This window comes from Etheostoma spectabile, chromosome 4 (genome assembly GCF_008692095.1).
Source record: "Etheostoma spectabile isolate EspeVRDwgs_2016 chromosome 4, UIUC_Espe_1.0, whole genome shotgun sequence".
Lineage (NCBI taxonomy): Eukaryota > Metazoa > Chordata > Actinopteri > Perciformes > Percidae > Etheostoma > Etheostoma spectabile.
This window is the reverse complement of record NC_045736.1, coordinates 9,680,077-9,691,523: the sequence shown is the minus strand read 5'-3', so window position 1 is coordinate 9,691,523 and position 11,447 is coordinate 9,680,077. Positions and strand designations below refer to the sequence as shown.

The 11,447-nt window shown below is 38.9% G+C and overlaps 2 protein-coding genes across 3 annotated transcripts in view; one reads left to right on the top strand and one right to left on the bottom strand.

Annotated features, from left to right (window-relative positions):
- The first annotated feature begins 2,321 nt into the window (after positions 1 to 2,321).
- Positions 2,322 to 6,577, top strand: LOC116687750 (elastase-1). Its single transcript, XM_032513348.1, has 8 exons — positions 2,322 to 2,403; positions 2,493 to 2,593; positions 3,316 to 3,416; positions 3,786 to 3,911; positions 4,276 to 4,412; positions 4,594 to 4,736; positions 6,105 to 6,254; positions 6,477 to 6,577. The coding sequence occupies exons 1-8, from the start codon at positions 2,364 to 2,366 to the stop codon at positions 6,486 to 6,488; spliced, it is 810 nt and encodes a 269-aa protein (XP_032369239.1). The 5' UTR covers positions 2,322 to 2,363; the 3' UTR covers positions 6,489 to 6,577.
- A 3,768-nt stretch (positions 6,578 to 10,345) lies between these two features.
- gls2b (glutaminase 2b (liver, mitochondrial)) overlaps positions 10,346 to 11,447 on the bottom strand; it is a 15,870-nt gene continuing 14,768 nt past the window's right edge. For both annotated transcript variants that reach the window (XM_032513330.1, XM_032513331.1), the window contains one exon: positions 10,346 to 11,081. In XM_032513330.1, the coding sequence (XP_032369221.1) occupies positions 10,925 to 11,081 (157 nt within the window). In that variant the 3' untranslated portion in view covers positions 10,346 to 10,924. The remainder of the gene's footprint in view (positions 11,082 to 11,447) is intronic.

The window sequence follows — 11,447 nt, the reverse complement described above, 5'->3', positions numbered from 1 at the left end:
AAACAGATACAGATACAGATACAGATAATGCTGTACTCGCTCATCCCTAATACTAATCAAACCAGGCACTCGACTATGATTATACCTGCTGCATTATTATACAAACCGACCTCCTTCTGATGTCATCAACAGCTGTGCACATCTTCCAAACTGCCTTCACCCGCGTCTCCACCTTCATCACATGGATACACACCGCCAGTAAAAATAAAACAGAAAATATAAAGACTCACTTGTATGTAAATTTACTTTTTCCAGCAAGCTCCTGTCACATTGTTACTCACCGTGGGTTCATTTTTCCTCTGCAAGTCTCGCATCTCAAATTAGCAAGTACAACCACGGCCAGAAGCAGGAATAGCTCCTAAATGTCTTTTGAGCAGTATAACACAGTTATAATGGTATAAAACCTAACAAAAAAAAATTAAAAATAAGGAAAAACGTAATTTAAAGTTTTTTGATCATTTATTAAAAATAGAAAGAAAAGAAAATAGGTTGAATCAGATATTACAACATTTCCCAAAGGGTGCATGTGGAAAAAAAGTATTTTGGCTGCACAACATTCTCACAAATAATTGTTTACATTTTTAAAAACACCAGTGGTGGAATGTAACCAAGTACATTTGCTCAAGTACTGTACTTAAGTACAAATTTGTGGTACTTTACACAAGTCTTTTTTTTTTAATGCCACTTTCTACTTCTTCTCCACTACATTAATACTTACATGGGCTACTGTTTAACTCTACGCTGTCTGTATTCTTTGTGCTGTGGTTTGCAGTCTTACGGCGAATTTGATGAGTCTTTATGACATGTGTCAAACAGTAAACCCCTGCAAAGCTGAAGGAGCGTAGCATTTTATGAATTTTACAGCTTCTTCAAATAGTTGAAGATGGACACGTACTATGACAGGTTTTTCTCCAGTAAGTGTTTTTTTGGCTTAACTTTGAAACTTTCTATCTTGTCGATGGTGGACGGTCGCAATTTTGAGAATCTGACGAACAATACGTTAATTCTGCTTCTTTCTGCGGTGGCTAAGTCTTTTTTTCTTTGTCGATCTTAAAAACAAACAAACATGCTCATTCAATCCCACCGGCGGTATTTGGTTTATACTGTAGTTTACCAACACAAATCATTGGAAATAAATGTGCAGTTGATGATGTACTAATAAATGTATTTTTCTTTTTCAAAGTCCTAAACAATCCTTGAAATGGTTTTGTAGAAGAGAAACTACTCTGAATAGGCCTTTCATAGAGCAGATGTTTTGAGTTGTCATGGTAGGAAAAAACACAAGTGTAACTAGTAATACCACTAACGATGGCCCTGTTTTGTTCAAGTGTTCCTGTGAGAGTGACAGTGAGCAAGCATGCACGATAAAACCTAAAATCAAAGCAGCCAAAAGCCATTTATATCCTTATTTACACCTATGCATTTCCTACTGTGACAAGTTGAAATGTCTCTTGTGGAAAAGGCCCGTTAAGCCTGTTCTCCATCTGCAACCAACTTTCCAGATCAAAATAAACTGGTTCAATATCAATATTTGTGTTTTTTAACTTCAAACTGCCTCATGTCCTGCCTTTCCTAGTGTTCCTAATATTTCTCAAAGACATTTCAAATTGTGACACTGATGACTAGATGGTATACATCAAGATAAACTCAGATAAATACCATTTTCCTTTTCAGCATGTGAGCATTGTCACCACTCAGCAAGTTAATTCGGTGACAGGAGTAACAGGGACACGAGGATACACTTATTTTTTGATGTTAATATAATGCAAATTGAAAAAAAATCTGATTTGGAGTCTGAGCCAGTAGTCATGCATGTAAATGCAGACATTCATTTTGCAGTGTTTTATTTATTTTTGCTATAGTATCTATTTATTTTATTATTTCATAGTTTTTGGCTCCCAGCAGAAATTGGTCGTATAAAATCTGCTTGAAACCGGTGAAGGTATCCGTCACTCATTCTGTTGCCTCTCTGGCGGTTTGACATTTTTGAATGAAATGGCTGCAGTGAGGACAGGGGCACTAATGGAGTGGACATAGTGTAGGCATAAGTCTGCCTGTGGTGGGAACTGCACACATGTGAAAGCTGTGCTATAATCAGAATGTAAATATAACTTGGACTTATAGACTGTGGAAAAAAAATGGATGCTGCCGCTTGGTCAGCTACCCCCCTAATGTGGTGATAACTGGGAAACAGACACAGGTGGACATGTGCTGGCATTGATCACACCCCCCCCCCCCCCCCCCCCCCACACACACACACACACACACATACACACACACACACACTATTGTAAGGGGCCTGAGGGTATAAAAGAGTAATGGGCAGAAGTCTCCAGAGCAGAAAGTTTCAGGAGACCGCAGAAATGCTGAGGGTTCTTGTTTTTACCTCTCTCGCAGCCCTCGGTAAGAACTGTCTTCTTCTTTGACATTCTACACACACTTGAATCTTTGATGTCTGACTTTAATGTTTCCTGTGTCTCTGCTTTGCTCAGTGCTGGCTGAGCTGACTCCCGAGCCCAGGTATTTGGAGGATTTTGCTGAGGGGAGAGTCGTGGGAGGCGAGGTGGCCAAAGCCAACTCCTGGCCCTGGCAGGTACTATAGGCTTTGTCTGACTCTACAACAGTTGTGGAAGAAGTGCTCAGACCCTTTACTTAAGGGAAAATATTAATACCACAATGTGAAAAATACTGTGAAATGAAAAAGCCCTGATTACAAGTACCCATTATGCAAAATGGCCCCTTTCAGGTCCTAAAAGAAGATGTTTTAGTTGTATGCTCACTAGTTAGAGAATAAATAAATAAATTTCAGGACTTCATGGGCATTCCTGATAGTTTTGTTACGGGATGACTTTTTCACCCTTTTAGCATATGGTGACCTTATGTAAATCTCAGCATAGCTATGCACAACTCCAACATGAATGTCTAATCAGCCATGTGACTGAATACACCTGTGTTTTTAATCTATAATAATGTATCATTTTGAGTTGGTCATGTGCTTTATCTGTAAAATGAAAGTTACAAGTATAGCTGTTTAACAAAAGTAGTACTACAAATAATTTGAAAAGTCTACGGTCGCATTTATTGTACATACAAAAGTAAAATACAAGTCCCTCAAAATTGCACATAAGTACAATACTTGAGTAAAAGTATTTTCTGTATTTCCACCACTGCTCTAGACAGCTTTCAAATACACAAACACACAAGGTTTATTAAGTATGTTTAAGATTGTAATGCAAAAGGCAAAGAATCCTTTTTCAGTATTGTGAATGGTTCAGTTTCTTGCAGATGTAATACCATCTGCTGTCGTTTTGTTAGATCTCTCTTCAGTACCGATCTGGCAGCAGCTTCTACCACACCTGTGGAGGAACCCTGATCAAGAGAGGATGGGTCATGACCGCTGCTCACTGTGTGGACAGGTGGGAGTTTCGTGCATCACAGAATAGCTGCTCAGCTTAAAACTAATAGAGATAAGATTGAAATGGCAGGACATATGTTTTAAAAGAGCTGAACAGTTACATAAATGTATTACAGTACATTACCTGGTAGCATTAGATACAAAGCCAAGACACAACAGGTTGAAATTTGACTGGGAATGCTCTTGTATTTAATCCATCTTTAACTATCAAATATATGTAAAAGCTTCAATTTCAATGCGTCCAAAACTATAGTTTCCGTGTAAAGTATTGATTCTAAACATATATTTGGGTTACTAGATAGTACTAACTGCCACACAGGATGTGTTTGAGTGGTGGAATAGAAATTTATATATTTTTTTACGTCCACAGTTCCAGGACTTGGCGCGTTGTTCTTGGAGATCACAACATCAACTCCAATGAGGGCAGAGAGCAGTACATGAGCGTGAGTCACGTCTACATCCACCCCAACTGGAACACCAACAACGTTGCTGGAGGGTTAGTAGCTGCTGCTCATGTTTTGACCCTCATCTGCGCAACAAAAATAGCCCATCCTGATAGTATGTGCATCTCATATTATAAAGACTGAGTGCATTTAGTTTTTTGTGATCTTGTTAGAGTATGGAAAATATTGACATTTTTTGCATAGAGTGTTTGAGATAACAGCTACATTATGGGAATCTGTGATTATGTGTTAGTATAAATATTTTGTAAAATAATAATACATATTTTATTCTAAATATTTACTAAATTCTAGAAATAGTTTTGCTGACTGACCCATGCTAACCTTACATACTGACCCAACATGAATTGTAAAAACACCCAATCAAAGAGCATAGCATAACCAGAATCGGACCTTTAGGTGGGACATCGCTCTTCTGCGTCTGTCCTCCGACGCGTCTCTCAACAACTACGTCCAGCTCGCCGCCCTGCCCCCCGCTGGTCAGGTCCTGCCCAACAAAAACCCCTGCTACATCACTGGATGGGGTCGCACCCAGAGTGAGTGTGACATAACGATACATTTGCATGCTTAAACCCAGTGTTCGGTTCAGTATACATCCAGTAAGAAAGTAATCTGTAAAAAACATTTAAATTAAAATACACTGAACTTTCAAAGAGAAAGCAGTGTATGATCCTTACTCTAGTCGTGATCCCGGTTGTATGATGTGTTTCTCTTTAGCTGGAGGTCAGCTGTCTGCCCAGCTGAAGCAGGCCTTCCTGCCTGTTGTTGACCACAACACCTGCTCCAGCTACGGTTGGTGGGGTAGCACTGTGAAGAACTCCATGGTCTGTGCTGGTGGTGGCAGGGACTCTGGTTGCCAGGTGGGAAGTCTTAGCAGGACTGGACATGCCATCACATTCAGTATTACTTTTTATAAGACGTGAAAGAATACTCCACTCTGATTCAGCAGAAGCACTCCTGTAATATTGTCAAAATCCCGATAGACAGTTTCAAAAAGAATTCTTTTTATTTAACACATTTGTCTTCCTTGTGAATACCCAGCACTGGCATTACACACTTACCCACCGGGGACAGTTCAGTTGCAGATTTGTGTGTGTAATGCTGGTAGCGGCTAAGCCTTGAATAATTTTTAATTTATTTTTTTTAAACTAATAGTAGACTTCAGCTCCAAGTGATGCTGACTCCAGTGACATTACTCGAGGCCATTTGTCAGACTTTGCGCGGCTCCCTCTGGAGGAAGAAAAAGGCTTTGTACATACAACATATAAATATAAATAAGTTACAAAAGGTTTATAAATCGTTATAAGCCATTATATTTTTATTTTTTGTGATAAATTTTTTTTTTTATATTTGTATATTCAGAATTTATACACAGTGACAAACAATTACAAACATTGCACTGAGACCTGGGAACGCGTCCCAGGGCCATTTTTACCAGATGCGGGTGGACTGTAAGGCTGACCTTGTGAAAACAAGCTGCAGAGGATCTGGACCAAAACCCATTTATTAACAACTTAATAAGCATATTTGATGGCTAATTAACATTCATAACTGCATTATTATAAAATGGAAAGGCTAAACACTGATCCAAGTGATGTGTACCATCCTGGCAACCCAAAATGTGTTGCTATTAATGGCTTGTAACAGATAATATAATGCAATAGAAAGTGATTTATGAAACCAATATAAACCCATTAGTTACAATCTATAAGGGGTTCCTTTTTCAGCAAGGCAGATTCTTCCCTCCTCATACTAAACCCAGTTTATCCAGTTGTCTACAAACCATGATGTCACCCTGCGATTAAGGCAACAGATGTTTGAAAGATGTTTGGGTACAGTATAAGCAGACTAGGGGATACCCTGAAAAGAACTTCAGAATTCAGTCCCACTCCTCCATGACAGGGTGAAATTGAGCATTTCCCACTGAGCTGAGGCCTGACCCGGTCCTGTCAAGGAAGATATTTTGGAGGACACGTGGGATTGCTTGCTGCATCAGCGGGGGCATAAGTCAGTCACAAAGATCCAGGCTAGTGCCAAAAGTGTCAAAGTCTTGAGAGTTCATGTTCTGCACAAACTTGCTAGAGGCTGTCTGAGATCAGAAGGGGACATGAGAAGCAAGAGGCAACGAGTTAAGTGCATTGTAAAATGGTGTGTTTGCTAAACTCTGTTGAAAGGTTCCGATTTTTTGACTCGGAGGTTTGTCTGTGACGTCTTTTCTCTGAACCTAGGGTGACTCCGGCGGCCCTCTGAACTGCAGTGTCAACGGCAAATGGGTCGTCCACGGTGTGACTAGCTTTGTGTCTTCCTCCGCCTGCAACGCCAACCAGAAGCCCACCGTCTTCACCCGTGTCTCTGCCTACACCAGCTGGATGAACAGCGTCAGTATTAAACACTGTGAATCAGACCGTATGAAATGTTTAAAAAAATCATAAAGCTTCAATGTATGTACGACTTTAGTCACAGTAGTGTATCAATACACCCCACCACATGCAGTAACTGGAGGATTTCATAAACAGGCATGCGTCATTAATTTATTCATTCATCTTGATGTGATATTTGAGGATAACCACGTAATGATTCTTTTGTCCTTGCTTTGCCAGATCATGGGTTGAGAAGAAGATGAACGATCTCCATGGAGACTGGAGCACACTCTGTATTCGTCACAGTTTCTCCCTCAGAATAAAATGCCCAATAATGTGAATTTTACTTGCTTCATTTTTTTGTGTGGAGACAACATCAGTTATACTAGTGTGAATTAAACTCAATTAAATCATTAAAAAGGTGACATCTCGAGGTGACAGTAATGTTTCAGACACGCTTACTGCATAGAAATATACACACATAAATATCTCCCTAGGGTCATATAAGAAGAAAATTAAACATTCATGTTTAACTCTCATGGAGTCTATATTATACATAATCTCTCATGGTTTGCTTCAGTATGTGGTTGTTCCTGTTAAAGGGTCACGGGATGCTGGAGTCCTTCCATCCATAGAATCTCTGCATGAAACTCCCAGAAACACAAATGCAAATTCAGAATATTATGCCACCTCTCAGACAGATGTCTTACTCATAACAACAAATATGTATTTTTAAAATGTGTGGAACAGTTTGTCAAATCGAGACCTAGAAAATCGCCTTGGCTGCCTGAAAAACAATTTCAAGTCAATCTGAAGTCATGAAATATATCAACCAGCACTTGTCACAGGGAGGAACTAGCTGTCAGAAAAGATGAACTGGCTATCAGATGAAAAACAAACATCAAATCACAATATTTTTTAGTGCACTCAAACATGAGACATAAACACGCACGCAAAGGAACAGAATCAGATACCTTATGAAATGAAAAATAACATAACTTTTTCATTAAATTTATTAGATTATTTGCCCATTCTGAGATAAACTATATACCTAAAAAACACAATCCGTTCACTATGTGCCAGAGATTCCAATGATACTTCAGTCACCAGTCACAAAACAACGTTACACTTAGGGTTGGGGTTAGTCAAAAATAATGATCTATCTCTTCCCCTAGGGGGTAAAATTACCCCTGGATGGATCACCCACAACCACACATGAAATATGTTAATTGATTGAATGATTTATAGGAATACATGTGTGAAAGCCTGGGTTAGGACAGACTGCCCCATTGTCTGTGAGTAAATGTGTCTCTGCAGCAGTGTGGCCATATGGGAGTGATGATGGCCTTACATCCCACAGTAAATGCCTGTCATATTGTTCTACTGTAACACAGACATCTGCTGTATATTTAAGTGGAACACCATCTGCATGTCTAACGAGCGAGAGGAACATTCAAACTTGTTTTACGCCTGGAGGGAAACGTGAACCTCTCAAGTGTCCAAATAAAATTATAATATTACTGGATTATTATTATTGACATGGAAGAAGCAGTTTTAGTTGGTTCTAGTTGAAGGTATTTTTTAGTACTTCATGTGCTGTCTGGTTCTGCAGTGGAGTAAAAGTACAGAGCATGAAATAATCAGGTAAAGTATGGTACTTCAAAATTGTACTTATCGTAAATGATCTGGCTTTCCACAACTGTCTACAGTAAGAATAGAGAGAGAAGTGAGGGAGTATTAAGAGTTGGTCTGTGGTAGCACTGACATCACGCTATATTTTGGATACAAAAATGAAGATTCATTATTTATTATGTGCTAAAAAATGTACTTTTTGAGTTATTGAAATGTTATCAAAACAACACAATGCCTCTTTAAAAAATGTAATGATCTCAGCCCATCACTTTGAGATATCCGGTGAAGACTGTGAAAGTAATTACTGATTTTTGCACGAGTGATTGATGAATGGCAACATTTTATTACTACATTTCCAGCTGACAGAACTAAATCAAAAGGTCAATGTATCTGTAATATCTTTGTGATTGGGTCATGTTCCCTAGTTTAATCAGTGACAACTAATTACAACCCATCCATTATCTTCTTCTGCTTGATTAATCATAGTCTTGTGATGAAAAATGTTCACCTCTCAATTTAAAACACTGTCAGGGGTGAGCTATTCTTACACTGTTACGTGAGGTCTTGGCATTGCCTGTTTGACTCATGGGTCTCCACAGGTTTCGGAATGCACCCTTAACTCCTACCACAGCTGGGCTCCCTGCCAACTGACCACATCACTGTCCACACCTCCAGTTTACCAAAGAAATCATCACTACTGTCAGGGTGGGAAACAAAACCCCAATAATACTTGGGCTGTGTGTTGGCAAATTTGCTAGTTGATTACCTGCTGCTTTGAAAGGTAATTGAAAGGTAAGTGCGGCTTTTCAATACTGTCTGAAAACACAGTGTGTGTGTAAAATATTCATGATAATCATAAATTCATCAAAATAAGAAACTAATCAATAATTCATACAAAATAATTACCGGCACAAAACATTATTACAAGACAAAGACTACAAGCGTCAATAAAGTTATTGCACTTCATCTTGTGGACCATGAATATCTGTGAAAAATTCACATCCAAACTACCTTTCTCTCTACAGTTAACAATGACTGAATGCAAGTACAAATGACATACCAAAACACAATTAAAACAATGACAAATTTAATTTAATTCATACCTATTCTCAGACTCTGTCCTTTTTTCTTTCCCTGAAAAGCTTGTGGGGTTCAATCTCATTCAGTCCTTCTCATTAAGGTCATCTTTCTTTGTTCTGGTTTCATTAAACGTCCTAAATGCCAACCAGATCAGATCATCCACATCCAGTTCACCTGTCTGCCATGGGGATAAAGAGCCCCTATCTTTTTTCTCCAGAAAGAATACTGGGTCCAAGACTGTGATTATTGTGAAATAACATAATTAATAATAAATAAATCATCGTAGTAGATTTTCCCTTCAAACGTTGAAAATGCAGGATGTTCAAATCTTGCACTGTCCTGCTAAGAATCCAGTTAAAGACAGGCCTTTCTCATGCAGAAGCAGTATTGATCCAACCGACTAAAACAATGACATGAGGAATAAACTCAACGTGTGAAGGTGAGAGCAGTTTATTCTTATTAGCTAGCGGCGTCTTGTCTGCCCAGCTGATGCAGGACTCTGTGCCTGTTGCTGCCGTGGAGGAAGGCGTTGGATCAGTCAGGACCACCACGGTTTGTACAGGTGGCAGCTGTCTCTCTGAATGTCAGGTCGGTCTTATGTGAGCTCTTTTCTGCCCTGTACTGTTCTTTCTCCTGCAGGGATCTAAGCCACTCTGTTCAGTACACCACTGATGCTGTGGGTTTTACAGAGATTTCTTCTGATGTGGGCACAGTGCCATCTGATGGAGAAAACTGAAGCATGTTTACATTGGCTGCAACCTGCTTCTTGAACCAGGTCAGTAAACAATCTTTGAACACTGATTACATCCATCTCCATCTTCAACCGCTCATCCGGGGTCGGGCCAGCAAGGGACCCTAAACTTCCCTTTGCCGAGCCACATGAGCAAGCTCCAACTAACTAACTAACTAACTAAACATCTATATAAAAAACCGAGAGAGAGGGTCGGTTAAAATGAGGTGGCTATATGACTCAGCGTACATTGGGTTGATCCTTTGTAGCAACAGCTGAATATCCAACTGTTTCCTAGAAAATATAATAGTTATGCAAAATAGACTCTTACAATAATAGCATTTACCACTTCCTGATAACTCTACAGCTCTCTAGCTGCTTCTCCATCATGTTCCTACATTCAGCTGATTTAGTAGATGCTGTTTAATATTCAACAACAAATTGCTGACTGCATGAAGCATTGACTAGCCTTATATATATATATTATAATAATAAAATCAAAACAAAATTAAACTACAGGTTGCAGATAAATAAATGTGTTTAATGGATGTCTTCAATGTCAAAATATTTCACATAAATGACTCTGTGGAATTGCATGTACTGCATAATAATGTATTATTAGAATTTCAGTGCACTTATTTACAACTGAAGAACATAATATATACAATATTTTCAACATTAGGTGTATTGGGTACAATCCCTTCCATTGTTTCCCTTTTAGAATAAGCCAAATTTGAGATTTTATATCCAAACATAGTTTTACATATTTAAATGTTACAAGGCACAACAGAATAAAACAGTAAAAATATAACAGTAAATATGTACTGTTATGCGAAGCATTGCAAGTACAAATATCCATCTTTTGCTTCAACAACACTGAGACCCTCTGCTACATATAACCCTACATGAATCTTACCACAACATGAACACTGAGTCCGGGCTGATGATGTATTCCGGCAGTACTGATTTGAAATTAGAGTCCGTTTGCAGCATACGTTGTTTTATATTGGCTTGTTGTGTTGTTGGTTTTTTCTCTGCCTATTGTTTGTTTTATATTCTATTTGCATGTTCTTAACATTTTCCATTTCAGTCATTTAAACATTTTCCTTTACTTGCATAGTGAATTCAAATTCATATAGTCATATTCTGGTCTTAGTTTGGAACTCATTTTATGAGCTTCAGATGGCGCATATGCTCGGACATGGTACAGTGTGGGGACACCACCACTTCAAATCCATCACAGCCATCACACCATGCCCTCGATGGTGTCCAGCGTCGGGGAACGCTCCGCCTCCGTGTGCCGCGTATCCTGCTGCCTGCAGACCTGCTGGTATTCTTTCAGCACGTTCACCACCTCGTCGTGTCCAAACTGCATGGCGTCATCGACCGGTAAGTTCCCCCACCTGCACAGCAATAAGTAATGAACAAATTCAAATGACTGTCTTCTCTTCTGTGTAACTGACGGTTACACCGTTAAAGGTTTTGTACTTGGATTTTTCATTGTACAGTAAACAGAGAGAAATAAAGCTTATTTTACTATTGTTTCACAGTGATTACGTTCTAAGGCACTAATAAATTACCATCAAACACTCAACAGATGATTTTTGTGAAGACAGATACTTTTTTTCTCCTGTGCATTTTATTAATTGCAGCAATAATCAAGTAATCAGGCTACTCTAATTTATTTACACTTTGAGGTTAATCTGTCATTAAAGACAAATTCCACGATTGTGGCATTGGGATCTACATCCGTGTCAACTTTTTTTTAA

What these genes read in the sequence shown, in the direction of transcription:
- LOC116687750 (XM_032513348.1), top strand. Translation starts at nt 2,364, where the DNA reads ATGCTGAGGGTTCTTGTTTTTACCTCTCTCGCAGCCCTCG. An exon ending in GCTGCTCACTGTGTGGACAG is followed by an intron (nt 3,417 to 3,785) that starts GTGGGAGTTTCG and finishes TTACGTCCACAG; the next exon opens with TTCCAGGACTTGGCGCGTTG. An exon ending in TGGATGGGGTCGCACCCAGA is followed by an intron (nt 4,413 to 4,593) that starts GTGAGTGTGACA and finishes GTTTCTCTTTAG; the next exon opens with CTGGAGGTCAGCTGTCTGCC.